The 18,376-nt window shown below is 53.6% G+C and overlaps 1 protein-coding gene across 1 annotated transcript in view; it reads right to left on the minus strand.

Moving 5' to 3' along the window:
- The window catches only part of BAG6 (BAG cochaperone 6), a gene marked incomplete at its 5' end in the record, with an annotated part of 27,693 nt that extends 10,489 nt beyond the window's left edge, over nucleotides 1–17,204 (minus strand). The window contains 12 exon segments of the mRNA XM_074529822.1: nucleotides 403–456; nucleotides 2,522–2,691; nucleotides 7,805–7,891; nucleotides 8,097–8,514; nucleotides 9,253–9,560; nucleotides 10,773–10,848; nucleotides 11,687–11,796; nucleotides 13,718–13,822; nucleotides 14,348–14,407; nucleotides 15,675–15,957; nucleotides 16,906–16,988; nucleotides 16,991–17,204. Of these exon segments, the coding sequence (XP_074385923.1) occupies nucleotides 403–456; nucleotides 2,522–2,691; nucleotides 7,805–7,891; nucleotides 8,097–8,514; nucleotides 9,253–9,560; nucleotides 10,773–10,848; nucleotides 11,687–11,796; nucleotides 13,718–13,822; nucleotides 14,348–14,407; nucleotides 15,675–15,957; nucleotides 16,906–16,988; nucleotides 16,991–17,204 (1,968 nt within the window).
- Between the last annotated feature and the right edge of the window lie 1,172 nt (nucleotides 17,205–18,376).

The following is an 18,376-nucleotide window of genomic DNA, read 5'->3' on the forward strand; positions in this document are numbered from 1 at the left end:
ACCCCACATTGGATCGGGTGATGTCCACGCCATCGGCCACCCTGACCCCGGCCTGGAATTGGGGAGGGGTCTCTGAGACCCCCCTGAACCCCCCCAGACCCCTCACAGAGCCCCCAGACCCCAAAAACCCCCCTGAACCCCCCCCCGGGCATCCCCAGAGCCCCCAGACCCATCAGGATCCCCCCAAGACCCTCCCAGGGACCCCCAAAACCTCCCCAAAACCCCCCCAGATCCTCCCCAAAACCCCCCAAAATCCCCCCAAAATTCCCCAAAATCCCCCCAAAACCTCCCCAAAACCTCCCCAAAACCCCCCAGGACCCCTCAGAGCCCCCCCAGGACCCCCCAAAACCCCCCCAGGACCCCCCAAAACCTCCCCAAAGCCCCCCAAAGCCCCCCACTCACGAAGCTCTCGCGGATGAACCCCTCCAGCCCCATGATCAGGTTGTGCGTGGCCGCCTGGGGAGGGGGCTCCGTCAGAAATTGGGGGGTCCTGGGGGGGTCTCAGGGGGGTCCTGGGGGGGTCTCAGGGGGGATTTGGGGGTCTCAGGAGGCTCAGGGAATTCAGGAGGATTTTGGGGTGAATTAGAAGGATTTTGGGGCGATTTTGGGGAGTTTTGGGGTCCATAAAGCTCAGGGAGCTCTGGGTGATTTTGGGGTGATTTTGGGGTCTCTCAGGGATTTGGGGAGGGGTCTCTCACCCTCACATTGGCCTCCGTGGGGTCTCTGCCCCCCAAATTACTCAGACAGAAGCAGCGGCTCAGGGAAATCTGGGGCGTTTTGGGGTGATTTTGAGGGGTTTTGGGGTCCCAGGAAGCCCAGAAAATTCCGGTTTTTTTTGGGGTGATTCTGGGGGGTCTCAGGGATTTGGGGAGGGGTCTCTCACCCTCACATTGCCTTCTGTGGGGTCTCTGCCCCCCAAATTACTCAGACAGAAGCAGCAGCTCAGGGAGGATTTTGGGGCAATTTCAGGGAATTTTGGGGTCCATAAAGCTCAGGGAGCTCCGGGTTTTTTTGGGGTGATTCCGGGGGGTCTCGGGTATTTGGGGAGGGGTCTCTCACCCTCACATTGGCCTCCGTGGGGTCTCTGCCCCCCAGATATCGCTGGTGGAAGCAGCAACTCAGGGAAATTTGGGGCGTTTTGGGGCAATTTTAGGAAGTTTTGGGGTCTTGGGAAGCCCAGGGAACTCCGGGTTTTTTTGGGGTGATTCTGGGGGGTCTCAGGGATTTGGGGAGGGGTCTCTCACCCTCACATTGGCCTCGGTGGGGTCTCTGCCCCCCAGATATCGCTGATGGAAGCAGTGACTCAGGGAAATTTGGGGCAATTTTGGGGTGATTTTGTGGGGTTTTGGGGTCCCAGGAAACCCAGGGAACTCCGGGTTTTTTTGGGGTGATTTTGGGGGTCTCAGGGATTTGGGGAGGGGTCTCTCACCCTCACATTGGCATCCGTAGGGGTCTCTGCCCCCCAAATTACTCAGACAGAAGCAGCGGCTCAGGGAGGATTTTGGGGCAATTTCAGGAAATTTTGGGGTCTCAGGAAACCCAGGGAATTCCGGGTTTTTTTGGGGTGATTTTTGGGGGTCCCGGGGATTTGGGGAGGGGTCTCTCACCCTCACATTGGCCTCGGTGGGGTCTCTGCCCCCCAAATAACACCGACAGAAGCAGCAACTCAGGGAAATTTGGGGCGATTTTGGGGTGATTTTGTGGGGTTTTGGGGGTCCCAGGAAGCCCAGAAAATTCCGGGTTTTTTTGGGGTGATTCCGGGGGGTCCGGGGGATTTGGGGAGGGGTCTCTCACCCTCACGTTGGCCTCGGTGGGGTCTCTGCCCCCCAGATACCACTGACAGAAGCAGCGGCTCAGGGGTGATTTTGGGGTGATTTTGGGGAATTTTGGGGTCTTGGGAAACCCTGGGAACTCCGGGTTTTTTTGGGGTGATTCCAGGGGGTCTCGGGCATTTGGGGAGGGGTCTCTCACCCTCACATTGGCCTCGGTGGGGTCTCTGCCCCCCAAATATCGCTGTCGGAAGCAGTGGCTCAGGGAAATTTGGGGCGTTTTGGGGTGATTTTGAGGGGTTTTGGGGGTCCCAGGAAGCCCAGAAAATTCCGGGTTTTTTTGGGGTGATTTTGGGGGGTCTTGGGGATTTGGGGAGGGGTCTCTCACCCTCACATTGGCCTCCGTGGGGTCTCTGCCCCCCAAATATCGCTGGCGGAAGCAGCGGCTCAGTGAGGATTTTGGGGCGATTTTGGGCTGATTTTAGGGGATTTTGGGGTCCATAAAGCCCAGAAAATTCCGGGTTTTTTTGGGGTGATTCCGGGGGGTCTCGGGGATTTGGGGAGGGGTCTCTCACCCTCACATTGGCCTCGGTGGGGTCTCTGCCCCCCAAATATCGCTGGCGGAAGCAGCGACTCAGGGAGGATTTTGGGCTGATTTTGAGGGGTTTGGGGGTCCCAGGAAGCCCAGAAAATTCCGGTTTTTTTTGGGGTGATTCCGGGGGGTCCCGGGGATTTGGGGAGGGGTCTCTCACCCTCACATTGGCCTCGGTGGGGTCTCTGCCCCCCAAATAACGCTGTCGGAAGCAGCGGCGCAGCAGCGGCTGCAGCCGGGCCAGGGGTTGGCAGCGCCCGTGCAGGAGCAGAACCACGTCCACCATCGAGAGGTGCTGGCAAATGAGTGTCAAAAGTGCCCCAAAAAACCCTAAAAACGGTAAAAATTAATGAGAAATAATGAGAAATGTCCACCATGGAGAGGTGCTGGCAGATGAGCCCCAAAAGCGCCTAAAAATGGGGAAAAAATGGGAAAAAATGAGTGAGAAAATGAGAAATGTCCACCATCGAGAGGTGCTGGCAAATCAATGTCAAAAGTGCCCCAAAAAATCCTAAAAATGGTAAAAAATGGGTGAGAAAATGGGGAAATGTCCACCATGGAGAGGTGCTGGGAAATGAGCGCCAAAAAACCCTAAAAACGGGAAAAAAATGGGAAAAAATGAGTGGGAAAATGGGGAATGGCCACCATGGAGAGGTGCTGGCAAATTAATGTCAAAAGCGCCCCAAAAAACCCTAAAAACGGTAAAAAATAAAAACAAAAATAAGATAAATATCTAACATGGAGAGGTGCTGGGAAAAGTGCCCCAAAAAACCCTAAAAGCGGTAAAAAATGGGTGAGAAATCAGGGAAATATCTAACATGGAGAGGTGCTGGCAAATGAGCCCCAAAAAACCCTAAAAATGGTAAAAAATAATAAAAAATAATGAGAAATGTCCACCATGGAGAGGTGCTGGCAAATTAATGCCAAAAGCGCCCCAAAAAACCCTAAAAACGGTAAAAAATGGGTGAGAAATAAGGGAAATATCTAACATGGAGAGGTGCTGGCAGATGAGCCCCAAAAAACCCTGAAATTGGTAAAAAAAAATAAAAAATGAGTGAGAAATGGGGAAATGTCCACCATGGAGAGGTGCTGGGAAATGAGCGCCAAAAGCGCCCCAAAAAACCCTAAAAATGGTAAAAAATGGGTGAGAAAATGGGAAAATGTCCACCATCGAGAGGTGCTGGCAAATCAATGTCAAAAGCGCCCCAAAAAACCCTGAAAACGGTAAAAAATAATAAAAAATAATGAGAAATGTCCACCATGGAGAGGTGCTCGCAAATGAGCCCCAAAAAACCCTGAAAACGGGAAAAAATGGGTGAGAAAATGGGGAATGTCCACCATGGAGAGGTGCTGGCAAATCAGGGCAAGGAGAGCCCCAAAAAACCCTAAAAATGGGAAAAAATGGGTGAGAAATAACATAAATATCTAACATGGAGAGGTGCTGGCAAATTAATGTCAAAAGTGCCCCAAAAAACCCTAAAAATGGTAAAAAATGGGTGAGAAAATGGGGAAATGTCCACCATGGAGAGGTGCTGGCAAATGAGCGCCAAAAACCCTAAAAATGGGAAAAAATGGGAAAAAATGGGTGAGAAAATGAGAAATGTTCACCATGGAGAGGTGCTGGGAAATCAGGGCAAGGAGAGCCCCAAAAAACCCTAAAAACGGTAAAAAATAATAAAAAATAATGAGAAATGTCCACCATGGAGAGGTGCTGGCAAATTAATGTCAAAAGCGCCCCAAAAAACCCTGAAATTGGTAAAAAAATGGGTGAGAAAATTATAAATGTCCACCATCGAGAGGTGCTGGCAAATTAATGTCAAAAGTGCCCCAAAAAACCCTAAAAATGGTAAAAAATGGGTGAGAAAATGATAAATGTCCACCATGGAGAGGTGCTGGCAAATTAATGTCAAAAGCGCCCCAAAAAACCCTAAAAACGGTAAAAATTAATGAGAAATAATGGGAAATGTCCACCATGGAGAGGTGCTGGCAAATCAATGTCAAAAGTGCCCCAAAAAATCCTGAAATTGGTAAAAAATGAGTGAGAAAATGGGAAATGTTCACCATGGAGAGGTGCTGGCAAATCAACGCCAAAAGCGCCCCAAAAAACCCTGAAAATGGGAAAAATTGGGTGAGAAAATTATAAATATCTAACATGGAGAGGTGCTGGAAAATGAGCCCCAAAAAAACCCTAAAAATGGGAAAAAAATGGGAAAAAATGGGTGAGAAAATGAGAAATGTCCACCATGGAGAGGTGCTGGCAAATCAATGCCAAAAGCGCCCCAAGAAACCCTAAAATTGGTAAAAAATGGGTGAGAAATCAGATAAATATCTAACATGGAGAGGTGCTGGCAAATGAGCCCCAAAAAACCCTAAAAATGGGAAAAAATGGGTGAGAAATAACATAAATATCTAACATGGAGAGGTGCTGGCAGATGAGCCCCAAAAAACCCTAAAAATAGGAAAAAATGGGAAAAAATGGGTGAGAAAATGGGAAATGTCCACCATCGAGAGGTGCTGGCAAATCAACGCCAAAAGCGCCCCAAAAAACCCTGAAATTGGTAAAATTAATGAGAAATAATGGGAAATGTCCACCATCGAGAGGTGCTGGCAAATGAGTGTCAAAAGTGCCCCAAAAAAACCCTGAAATTGGGAAAAAATGGGTGAGAAATAACATAAATATCTAACATGGAGAGGTGCTGGCAAATCAATGTCAAAAGCGCCCCAAAAAACCCTAAAAATGGTAAAAAATAATAAAAATAATGAGAAATGTCCACCATGGAGAGGTGCTGGGAAATTAACGCCAAAAGTGCCCCAAAAAACCCTAAAAACGGTAAAAAATGGGTGAGAAATAAGATAAATATCTAACATGGAGAGGTGCTGGCAAATGAGCGCCAAAAAACCCTAAAAATGGAAAAAAATGGGAAAAAATGGGTGAGAAAATGGGAAATGTCCACCATGGAGAGGTGCTGGCAGATGAGCGCCAAAAGCGCCCCAAAAAACCCTAAAAACGGGAAAAAATGGGTGAGAAATAAGGGAAATATCTAACATGGAGAGGTGCTGGGAAATCAGGGCAAGGAGAGCCCCAAAAAACCCTAAAATGGTAAAAAATGGGTGAGAAAATGGGGAAATGTACACCATGGAGAGGTGCTGGCAAATCAATGTCAAAAGTGCCCCAAAAAACCCTAAAAATGGTAAAAAATAATAAAAAATAATGAGAAATGTCCACCATCGAGAGGTGCTGGCAAATCAATGTCAAAAGCGCCCCAAAAAACCCTGAAAATGGGAAAAAATGGGTGAGAAAATTATAAATGTTCACCATGGAGAGGTGCTGGGAAATTAATGTCAAAAGCGCCCCAAAAAACCCTAAAAACGGTAAAAATTAATGAGAAATAATGGGAAATGTCCACCATCGAGAGGTGCTGGCAAATGAGTGTCAAAAGCGCCCCAAAAAACCCTGAAATCGGTAAAAAATGGGTGAGAAATAATATAAATATCTAACATGAAGAGGTGCTGGGAAAAGTGCCCCAAAAAACCCTAAAAACGGGAAAAAAATGGGAAAAAATGGGTGAGAAAATGGGAATGGCCACCATGGAAAGGTGCTGGGAAATCAATGTCAAAAGCGCCCCAAAAAACCCTAAAAATGGTAAAAAATGAGTGAGAAAATGGGAAATGTCCACCATGGAGAGGTGCTGGCAAATTAATGTCAAAAGCGCCCCAAAAAACCCTGAAATTGGTAAAAATTAATGAGAAATTGAATAAATGTCCACCATGGAGAGGGGCTGGCAGATGAGCCCCAAAAAACCCTGAAACCGGTAAAAAAATCGGTGAGAAAATGGGGAAATGTCCACCATCGAGAGGTGTTGGCAAATTAATGTCAAAAGCGCCCCAAAAAACCCTAAAATTGGTAAAAAATAATAAAGAATAATGAGAAATGTCCACCATGGAAAGGTGCTGGGAAATGAGTGTCAAAAGTGCCCCAAAAAACCCTAAAAATGGTAAAAAATTAATGAGAAATAATGAGAAATGTCCACCATGGAGAGGTGCTGGGAAATTAATGCCAAAAGTGCCCCAAAAAACCCTGAAATTGGTAAAAAATGAAATAGAAATCAGATAAATATCTAACATGGAGAGGTGCTGGGAAATGAGCCCCAAAAAACCCTGAAAATGGTAAAAAATGGGTGAGAAAATTATAAATGTTCACCATGGAGAGGTGCTGGCAAATCAATGTCAAAAGCGCCCCAAAAAACCCTGAAAACGGTAAAAAACAATGAGAAATTGAATAAATATCCACCATGGAGAGGTGCTGGGAAATGAGCGCCAAAAAACCCTAAAAATGGGAAAAAATGGGTGAGAAATAAGATAAATATCTAACATGGAGAGGTGCTGGCAAATGAGCCCCAAAAAACCCTAAAAATGGGAAAAAATGGGTGAGAAAATGGGGAAATGTCCACCATGGAGAGGTGCTGGCAAATCAATGTCAAAAGCGCCCCAAAAAACCCTAAAAATGGTAAAAATTAATGAGAAATAATGGGAAATGTCCGCCATGGAGAGGTGCTGGCAAATCAATGTCAAAAGTGCCCCAAAAAACCCTAAAAATGGGAAAAAATGGGTGAGAAATAACATAAATATCTAACATGGAGAGGTGCTGGGAAATGAGCCCCAAAAAACCCTGAAATTGGGAAAAAATGGGTGAGAAAATGAGAAACGTCCACCATGGAGAGGTGCTGGCAAATGAGTGTCAAAAGCGCCCCAAAAAACCCTAAAAACGGTAAAAAATGGGTGAGAAATAAGATAAATATCTAACATGGAGAGGTGCTGGCAAATGAGCCGCAAATGAGCCCCAAAAACGCCCCAAAAAACCCTAAAAATGGGAAAAAATGGGTGAGAAAATTATAAATGTTCACCATGGAGAGGTGCTGGCAGATATGCCCCAAAAAACCCTAAAAATGGGAAAAAATGGGAAAAAATGAGTGAGAAAATGGGAAATGTCCACCATGGAGAGGTGCTGGCAAATCAATGTCAAAAGCGCCCCAAAAAACCCTGAAATTGGTAAAAATTAACCAATAAAAATAAAATAAAAAATAACCCATCGATAAATCAATCAATAACCAATCAATAACCAATCAATAACCGATCAATAACCGATCAATTCTCACCGTCAGGGCCGGGTGACCCCTCCAGCAGCCCGGGGGTCCCGCTGAGCCGGCTCAGAAAGGCCGCGATGCTCTCGGGGGGCCCCGAACCCCCCAATAACCAATCAATAACCAATCAATACCGATCAATAACTGATCAATACTCACCGTCAGGGCCCGGTGACCCCTCCAGCAGCCCGGGGTCCCGCTGAGCCGGCTCAGAAAGGCCGCGATGCTCTCGGGGGGCCCCGAACCCCCCAATAACCAATCAATAACCAATCAATACCGATCAATAACTGATCAATACTCACCGTCAGGGCCCGGTGACCCCTCCAGCAGCCCGGGGGTCCCGCTGAGCCGGCTCAGAAAGGCCGCGATGCTCTCGGGGGGCCCCGAACCCCCCAATAACCAATCAATAACCGATCAATAACCAATCAATAATCAATAACTCTCACCGTCAGGGCCCGGTGACCCCTCCAGCAGCCCGGGGGTCCCGCTGAGCCGGCTCAGAAAGGCCGCGATGCTCTCGGGGGGCCCCGAACCCCCCAATAACCGATCAATACCCAATCAATACTGATCAATAACTGATCAATACTCACCGTCAGGCCCCGGTGACCCCTCCAGCAGCCCGGGGGTCCCGCTGAGCCGGCTCAGAAAGGCCGCGATGCTCTCGGGGGGCCCGCTGGGGGGCGCCCCCAGGGGTCCCAGCATGGAGCTCAGCACCCCCTGCAGGACGCTGGTGAAGAACTCCGGGGGGAGGGGCTCCCCCGCGCCGGGGGCGGGGCTTCCTGCTTGGGGGGCGGAGCTTCCTGCCTGGGAGGCGGGGCTTCCTGTCTGGGAGGCGGGGATTCCGCCTTGCGGGGCGGGGCTTCCAGAGGAGGGGGAGGGGGCGCTGTCGGTTTGGGGAGGGGGAGGAGGAGAAGGGGGAGGGGCGGTGGTGGAGGTGGGGGAGGGGTCGGAGGAGGAGGAGGAAGGGGGAGGGGCTTCGGGGGGGGGTGGGGGCGGGGCTGGGTTGGGCGGCCTGTGGGGGGAGGGGAAAACGTTGGTTAAGGGGTGTGGCCAGGTAGGACACACCCATTTGAGCCACACCCATTTAAACCACACCCATGTGAGCCCCACCCCTTTAAAGCCCAACCCATTTGAAGCCCCACCCATTTAGGCCCCACCCCTTTAAAGCCCTGCCCTTTTAGCTCCACCCCTTTTCAAGTCCCACCCCTTTAAGCCCCACCCCTTTAAAGCCTGTCTCTGTAGCCCCACCCATTTGAAGCCACACCCATTTAGGCCCCACCCCTTTAAAGCCCTGCCCTTTTAGCTCCACCCCTTTCATGTCCCACCCCTTTAAGCCCCGCCCCTTTAAAGCCTGTCTCTGTAGCCCCACCCATTTGAAGCCACACCCATTTAGGCCCCACCCCTTTAAAGCCCTGCCCTTTTACCTCCACCCCTTTCAAGTCCCACCCCTTTAAGCCCCACCCCTTTAAGTCACACCCCATTTAAGGCCACACCCCTCTCAAGCACCTCCCCTAAAGCTCCACCTCTTTTAAGCCCCACCCCATGACACCCCACCTTTGAAGCCCCGCCCACTTCAGCACCACCCATACTAAGCTCCACCCCTTTTATTTCCCCACCTTTAAAGCTCCACCCCTTTGCGGCCACACCCGGTTAAGCTCCACCCCTTTTTTACACCCCCACCCCTTACAGAACAAGCCCCGCCCCCTCCCAAGCCCCGCCCCTTCATCAATCACCCCTTGGCCCCGCCCACCTGCAGCAGCTCGGCCACGCCCTCCAGCAGGGGGCTGTTCCCGGGCACGGCCACGCCCACCAGCGGCGCTGGCCCCGCCCCCAGCAGCCCCCCCAGCAGCCCCACCAGGGGGCGTGGCTGAGCCTCGGCCCCGCCCCCCGCGCTGGGCGTGGCCGTTGGGGGCGGGGCGGGGGCGGAGCCATCGGGACCCCCTGGGGCTCCTCCCTGAGGGGGGGCGGGGCCGGGAGGGGTCGGGGGCGTGGCTTGGGCTGAGGAAGGGGCGGAGTTTGGGGTGGGGGGGGCGGGGGGGGCCGAGGAGCCGCCCTGGGCTGGGGGAGGGGGGAGAGAGAGAGGGGGAGGGGTCAGGGGGGCGTGGCCAGCGCCGGAATGCAAAACAGGCCACGCCCCCAGCCCCTCCCAGTACAAACCAGTAACCACAAATCCCCCTTTAACCCATCCCAGTCCCTCCCAGTACAAACCAGTCCATCCAGTCCCCTCCCAGTTTGTCCCAGTTTGATCCCAGTCCCTCCCATTTTGATCCCAGTCCATCCCAGTCTGTCCCAGTTGGATCCAGTCCATCCAGTCCCTCCCAGTATAAACCAGTAACCCCAAATCCCCCTTTAACCCATCCCAGTCCCTCCCAGTTTGTCCAGATTATCCCAGTCCCTCCTAGTCTATTCCCAGTTTGTCCCAGTTTAATCCCAGTCCATCCCAGTTTAACCAAATCCCATCCCAGTCCCTCCCAGTCCCCCCCAGTCCATCCCAGTCTCTCCCAGTTTGATCCAGTCCATCCCAGTTTATTCCACTTTATCCCAGTCCATCCCAGTCCATCCCAGTCCATCCAGTTCCCTCCCAGTCCATCCCAGTCTGTCCCAGTTTGATATCAGTTTGATCCCAGTCCATCCCAGTCCATCCCAGTCCCTCCCAGTCCCTCCCAGTCCCTCCAGTCCATCCCAGTCCCTCCCAGTTCACTCCCAGTCCATCCCAGTCCATCCCAGTCCCTCCCAGTCCCTCCCAGTCCCTCCCAGTCCATCCCAGTCCCTCCCAGTTCACTCCCAGTCCATCCCAGTCCCTCCCAGTCCCTCCCAGTTTATCCCAGTCCCTCCCAGTCCCTCCCAGTTTATCCAGTCCCTCCCAGTCCCTCCCAGTCCATCCCAGTCCCTCCCAGTTTATCCCAGTCCATCCCAGTTCATCCCAGTCCCTCCCAGTTTATCCCAGTCCCTCCCAGTCCCTCCCAGTCCCTCCCAGTCCATCCCAGTCCCTCCCAGTCCATCCCAGTTTATCCCAGTCCATCCCAGTTTGCCCCAGTCCATCCCAGTTTGTCCCAGTTTGATCCCAGTCCCTCCCAGTTTATCCCAGTCCATCCCAGTCCCCCCCCAGTCCCTCCCAGTCCATCCCAGTTAATTCCCAGTCCATCCCAGTCCCTCCCATTCCCCTCCCAGTTCCCTCCCAGTCCCTCCCAGTCCCTCCCAGTCCCTCCCAGTCCCTCCCAGTCCATCCAGTTTATCCCAGTCCATCCCAGTTTATCCCAGTTTGCTCACCCAGCACCAGGGGCTGCATCAGGAGCTGTCCCACCAGCCCGCTGATCACCTGCGCCAGCGACGCCCCCCCAGGGGCCTGGGGGGGGCACGGGGGGGGTCAGGGGGGACCCCAAAACCCCTCCCCCACCATCGATACCCCCCCATCCCCCCCAGGACCCCAAAAATCCCAAAAATCCCAAAAATCCCCCCAAATCCCCCCAAATATCCCATCCCCCCAAAACCCCCCAACAGCCCCTCCCCCATCATCGACACCCCCCCATTCCCCAAAAATCCCAAAAATCCCCAAAAATCCCCCCAAAACACCCCAACAGCCCCTCCCCCACCACCGGTACCCCCCCATCCCCCCCAGGACCCCAAAACACCCAAAAATCCCCAAAATCCCCCAAAACACCCAAACAGCCCCTCCCCCTTCATCAGCACCCCCCCATCCCCCCAAAAATCCCCAAAATTCCCCCAAATATCCCAAACAGCCCCTCCCCCACCATCAATACCCCCTCATCCCCCCCAGGACCCCAAAAAACCCAAAAATCCCCAAAATCCCCCCAAAACACCCAAACAGCCCCTCCCCCGTCCCCCCAAACCACGCCCCCATTATCGCCCCTCCCCAAACCACGCCCCCAGCCCCTCCCACAACCCCCAGCCCCTCCCCCATCCCTGCCAATTCCCCCCAATAGACCCCAAGCCACGCCCCCAGCCCCTCCCCGGACCCCCCAAACCACGCCCCCAGGACCCCCAAACCACGCCCCCAGCCCCTCCCACAACCCCCATCCCTGCCAATTCCCCCCCATGGACCCCAAACCACGCCCCCAGCCCCTCCCAGGAGCCCCAAACCACGCCCCCAGGACCCCCAAACCACGCCCCCAGGACCCCCAAACCACGCCCCCCACCACCACCATGGCCCCGCCCCCACTCACGGCTCCGCCCCCGGCCTGGGGGGCCCCGGGGTGGGTGGGGCGTGGGGGAGGGGCCGAGGGCCGGGCGATGACCACGCGGGCGGGGGCCTGGAACCCCCCCACGGGCTGGCCTGGGGATGGACAGCAATGGTCAGTGATGGTCAGTGATGGTCAGTGATGGTCATTAGTGGTCAGTAATGGTCACTCGTGGTCATTAGTGACCATTAATGATCAGTGACCGCGCGGGCGGGGGCCTGGAACCCCCCCACGGGCTGGCCTGGGGATGGACAGTGATGGTCACTCATGGTCAGTGATGGTCACTCATGGTCATTAGTGACCATTAATGGTCAGTGACCACGCGGGCGGGGGCCTGGAACCCCCCCACGGGCTGGCCTGGGGATGGACAGCAATGGTCAGTGATGGTCAGTGATGGTCACTCATGGTCAGTGATGGTCAGTCATGGTCATCAACAGTCATAAATGGTCAGTAATGCTCAGTAATGGTCACTCATGGTTAGCAATGGTCATTAATGGTCAGTAATGGTCAGTGACCACAGGGGCGGGGGCCTGGAACCCCCCCCACGGGCTGGCCTGGGGATGGACAGCAATGGTCACTAATGGTCAGTGATGGTCAGTGATGGTCACTCATGGACATTAGTGACCATTAATGGTCAGTGACCGCACGGGCGGGGGCCTGGAACCCCCCCACGGGCTGGCCTGGGGATGGACAGCGATGGTCACTCATGGTCAATAATGGTCATCAATAGTCATTAATGGTCAGTAATGGTCACTCATGGTCAGTGATGGTCACTCGTGGTCATTAGTGACCATTAATGGTCAGTGACCGCACGGGCGGGGGCCTGGAACCCCCCCACGGGCTGGCCTGGGGATGGACAGCAATGGTCACTAATGGTCACTCGTGGTCAGTGATGGTCAGTGATGGTCAGTACTGGTCTATAATGGTCACTAATGGTCACTAATGGTCAGTGGACACTCAGTGGTCACTCAGTGGTCACTCAGTGGTCAGTGGTCAGTACCTGTGGCCGCAGAGGCCGCGGCCGCCATCGCCTGCTGCGTGATTTGATGGTCAGTGCTGGTCAGTGCTGGTCTATAATGGTCACTAATGGTCACTAATGGTCACTAACGGTCAGTGGTCACTCAGGGGTCAGTGGTCACTCAGTGGTCAGTACCTGTGGCCGCAGAGGCCGCGGCCGCCATCGCTTGCTGTGTGATTTGATGGTCAGTGCTGGTCAGTACTGGTCTATAATGGTCTATAATGGTCACTAACAGTCAGTGGTCACTCAGTGGTCACTCTGGTCAGTACCTGTGGCCGCAGAGGCCGCGGCCGCCATTGCTTGCTGTGTGATTTGATGGTCAGTGCTGGTCAGTACTGGTCTATAATGGTCACTAATGGTCACTAATGGTCAGTGGTCACTCAGGGGTCACTCAGTGGTCACTCAGTGGTCAGTGGTCAGTACCTGTGGCCGCAGAGGCCGCGGCCGCCATTGCCTGCTGCGTGATTTGATGGTCAGTGCTGGTCAGTACTGCTCTATAATGGTCACTAATGGTCAGTGGTCACTCAGGGGTCAGTGGTCACTCAGTGGTCAGTACCTGTGGCCGCAGAGGCCGCGGCCGCCATTGCTTGCTGCGTGATTTGATGGTCAGTGCTGGTCAGTACTGCTCTATAATGGTCACTAATGGTCACTAATGGTCAGTGGTCACTCAGTGGTCACTCAGTGGTCAGTACCTGTGGCCGCAGAGGCCGCGGCCGCCATTGCCTGCTGCGTGATTTGATGGTCAGTGCTGGTCAGTACTGGTCAGTACTGGTCTATAATGGTCACTAATGGTCAGTGGTCACTCAGGGGTCACTCAGGGGTCAGTGGTCACTCAGTGGTCACTCTGGTCAGTACCTGTGGCCGCAGAGGCCGCGGCCGCCATTGCCTGCTGCGTGATTTGATGGTCAGTGCTGGTCAGTACTGCTCTATAATGGTCACTAATGGTCACTAATGGTCAGTGGTCACTCAGGGGTCAGTGGTCACTCAGTGGTCAGTACCTGTGGCTGCAGAGGCCGCGGCCGCCATCGCTTGCTGTGTGATTTGATGCGCCACCGCCTGCAGGAACTCGGGGGGGAGGGGCGGCAGCTGCACCCCCACCCCACCTGGAAAAGGGGGAGGGGCACAGGGCTCAGGCCACGCCCACCGAGCCATGGCCACGCCCACCGCCACCCCCCAAACCCCGCCCACCCTGCAGGAACTCTGAGGGGGAGGGGCGGAAGGTGCAGCCCCACCCCACAGTGGGTTGGGACACGCCCACTGAGACATGGCCACGCCCACTGAGACATAGCCATGAGTTGGCCACGCCTCTGGCCACGCCCACTGCGCCGTGGCCACGCCCACAGCAACCCAAAGACCGCCCCCAGATCCCCCAAAATACTTGAAATTCCCCCAAAATCCTTGAAATTCCCCCAAAATCTCACCCAGCCCCCCCCAAAATCCCCTCAGACCCCCTCAATCCCCCCCATCCCCTGAACCCCCAAAACCCCCCCAGACCCCTGAAATCCCCCCAAAAATCCCCTCAAATCACCCCAAAATCCTCAAAATCTCTCCAAATGATGCCCCAGACCCTCCCAAATGCCCCAAATCCCCCAAAATCTCCCCAAATCCCCCCAAAATCCCCCACTCACCGATGCCCAGCCCCGGCCCCGGGGGTCCGGCCGAGCCCCCCGAGGGGGGAGAGCCCGAATCTGGGGGGCACAGAAATGGGGAGGGGTCACGGGGGGGTCTGGGGGATTTTTGGGGGGAATTTTGGGGGTCCCAGGGCAGTTTTGGGGCAGTTTTTGGGCAGATTTTGGGGAGGTTTTTGGGGGTCCCAGGGCAGTTTTTGGGGCAACTTCAGGGGGTTCCAGCAGAGTTTTTGGGGCACGTTTTTGGGGGTCCCAAGGCACAGTTTTGGGGGTCCCAGTGCCCATTTCGGGGCAGTTTTTGGCACAGTTTTGGGGGGCTTTTTGGGGGTCCCGGTGCCCATTCTGGGGTAGTTTTGGGAGGCAGTTTTTTGGTTTTTTGGGGCATTTCTGGGGAGGTTTTTGGGGGTCCCAGTGCCCATTTTGGGGCAGTTTTCGGGGTCCCAGTGCCCATTTTGGGGCAGTTTTTGGGGGGCATTTTGGGGGTCCCAGTGCCCATTTTGGGGCAGTTTTTGGGGGTCCCAGGAGCAGATTTTGGGGCAGTTTTCGGGGGGCGTTTCGGGGGTCCCAGTGCCCATTTCAGGGCAGGTTTTGGGGGTCCCAGTGCCCATTTTGGGCAGTTTTCGGGGGTCCCAGGAGCAGATTTGGGGCAGTTTTCGGGGGCATTTTGGGGGTCCCAGTGCCCATTTTGGGGCAGTTTTTAGGGGTTCCAGAAGCAGATTTGGGGGCAGTTTTGGGACATTTTCAGTGCCTATTTTGGGGGTCCCAGTGCCCATTTTGTGGCAGTTTTTGGGGGCATTTTGGGGGTCCCAGTGCCCATTTCGGGGCAGTTTGTGGGGCAGTTTTTGGGGTCCCAGTGCCCTTTTTGGGGCAGTTTTCGGGGTCCCAGGAGCAGTTTTTGGGGTCCCAGGAACAGATTTTGGGACAGTTTTGGGGCAGATTTTGGGGCAGTTTTTGGGGGTCCCAGGAGCAGATTTTGGGGCAGTTTTCGGGGGTCCCAGTGCCCATTTTGGGGCAGTTTTTGGGGCAGTTTTTGGGGGTCCCAGGAGCAGATTTTGGGACAGTTTTTGGGGGGCATTTTGGGGGTCCCAGGAGCAGATCTTCACACAGTTTCGGGGCAGTTTTGGGGGCAGTTTTTGGGGTCCCGGTGCCCATTTTGGGGCAGTTTTGGCACAGTTTTGGGGCAGTTTTGGGCAGTTTTTGGGGGTCCCAGGAGCAGACTTTGGGGCAGTTTTCGGTGCCCATTTTGGGGGTCCCAGTGCCCATTTCGGAGCAGATTTTGGGGTCCCAGGAGCAGATTTTGGGGTCCTTTCGGGGGTCCCTCCCTCACCCTGGATGTTCATGTGCATCATCACCACGGGCTCCACGCTCTGGTGCGAGATCCGGATCACGCGGGGCGGGGCCGGAGGGGGCGGGGCCGGAGGGGGCGGGGCCGATCCCGCCGTGGCCCCGCCCCCCGGGGGGTCTCGGGGGGGGGATCCCCGGGGCTGGCGGTGGGGGGAGGGGCCGGGGGGGAGCTCGGCGGGGGGGGGAGGGGCCGGGGGGGCGGGGCCTCCTCCTGCCCCAGCCCCGCCCCCATTCCCGGCCATCGTCACCGTGGTGCCCACGTTGATCTGGGGGGGAGGGGCAGGGGGCGGGGTCAGGGACCCTTGCCCCGCCCCCAACCCCCCATTTTGGGGTCCCCACCCCTTATTTTGGGTCCCCACCCCTTATTTTGGGGTCCCCAGCCCCCCCATTTTGGGGGTCCTTCCTCCCAAATTTTGGGGTTTCCCCCTTGATTTTTGAATCCCCCTCTTTATTTTGGGACCCCAGCCCCATTTTATGGTCCCTTATCCCCCCATTTTGGGGTCCCCCCCCCCCTTTATTTTGGGGTCCCCCATCCCCATTTTGAGGTGCCCCCCCCCCTCCAATTTTTGGGTCCCCACCTCCGCAATTTCGGGCTTTCGCCCCCCCCCAATTTCGGGGTTTTCCCTCCCCAATTTCGGGACCCCCCCTCCCCAATTTTGGGCTTTCCCCCTCCCCAATTCTGGAGTCCCCCCTCCAATATCGGGACTCCCCCTCCCCAAATTTCGGGGTCCCCCCCTCCCCAATTCCGCGGTCCACCCCCCAATTTCGGGGTCCCCACCTCCCCAATTTTTCAGGACCCCCCCATTTTTCAGGGTCCCCTTCCCCAATTTCAGGACCCCTCCTCCTGAATTTCAGGACCCTCCCTCCCAGCTTCAGGACCCCCCCCATTTTTTAGGGTCCCCCTCCCCAATTTAGGGGTCCTCCTTCCAATTTCAGGACCCTCCCTCCAGTTTCTGGACCCCCCCCCATTTTTCAGGGTCCCCCTCCCAATTTCGGACTCCCCCTCCCCCAATTCAGGACCCCCCCCCCCAAATTCCGGGTCCCCCCATCCCCAATTCGGGGGTCCCCTCGCCAATTTCGGGCTTTCCCCCTCCCCAATTTCGGGACTCCCCCTCCCCAATTTCGGGCTTTCCCCCTCCCCAATTCCGGCACTCCCCCTCCCCAAATCCGGGGTCCCCCCCCTCCCCAATTCGGGGGTCCCGCCCCTCCCCCACCTGGATGGGGATGGTCGCCTGCTGCACCAGCATGGGGGGCCCGTAGTGGGGGAGGGGCCGGGCCAGGGTCAGGGGGCGGGGCGGGACCCCCCCAAATTGCAGCGCAGCTCGGCCAAGGCCACCAGGGCGTTGCCAAGGAGACGCTGCCCCTCCCCCACCAGGGTCAGCACCCGCTGCGCCTCCTCGCGCCCCTCGGCCTGGGGGGGGAAAAACAGCCAAAATTTACCAAAATAACCGGAATTTAACCCAAAAATCAACCCTAAATTAGCCCCAAAAATCACAATAAAATAGCCCCAAAATTAAACAAAATAAGCCCAATTTACCCCGAAAAATCCACGAAAATAACCCGAATTTACCCCAAAAAATCCCACTAAAATAGCGCCAAAATTAACCAAAATAACCCCAAAATTAACCAAAATAACCAAAAATCAACCCAAAAATCAACCCGAAATTATCACCAAAAATCACAATAAAATAGCCCCAAATTAAGCAAAATAACCAGAATTTACCCCAAAAATCAACCCTAAATTAGCCCCAAAAATCACAATAAAATAGCCCCAAAATAACCAAAATAACCCGAATTTAACCCAAAAATCAACCCAGAATAATCACCGAAAATCACAATAAAATAGCCCCAAAATTAACCAAAATAACCAAAAATCACCCAAAATTATCACCGAAAATCACAATAAAATAACACAAAATTAACCAAAATAACCCCTGAATTTACCCCAAAAATCAACCCAAAATTAGCCCCAAAAATCCCACGAAAATAACCCCAAAATTAACCAAATCACCTCAAAATTATCCCCAAAAAACCCCACTAAAATAACCCCAAAATTACCCCAATATTCCCCGAATTTACCCCAAAAATCAACCCTAAATTATCCCCAAAAATCACAATAAAATAGCCCCACAATTAACCAAAATAACCAAAAATCAACCCAAAATTAGCCCCGAAAATCACAATAAAATAGCCCCAAAATTAACCAAAATAACCCCAAATTAACCAAAATAACCAAAAATCAACCCAAAATTAGCCCCAAAAATCACAATAAAATAACCCCAAAATTAACCAAAATCAACCAAAATTCGCCCCAAAAAATCCCACTAAAATAACCTCAAAATTAACCAAAATAACCAAAAATCAACCCAAAATTATCCCAAAAAATCCCAATAAAATAACCCCAAAATTAACCAAAATAAACTGAATTTAACCCAAAAATCAACCCAAAATTAGCCCAAAAAATCCCAATAAAATAACACCAAAATTAACCAAAATCAACCCAAAATTACCCCCAAAAATCCCACTAAAATAACCCCAAAATTAACCAAAATAACCAAAATCAACCCAAAATTATCACCGAAAAATCCCAATAAAATAACACCAAAATTACCCCAACATCCCCCGAATTTACCCAAAAATCACCTCAAAATTATCCCCAAAAAAATCCCACGAAAATAACCCCAA

This window comes from Zonotrichia albicollis, chromosome 31 (assembly GCF_047830755.1).
Source record: "Zonotrichia albicollis isolate bZonAlb1 chromosome 31, bZonAlb1.hap1, whole genome shotgun sequence".
Taxonomy (NCBI): Eukaryota; Metazoa; Chordata; class Aves; order Passeriformes; family Passerellidae; genus Zonotrichia; species Zonotrichia albicollis.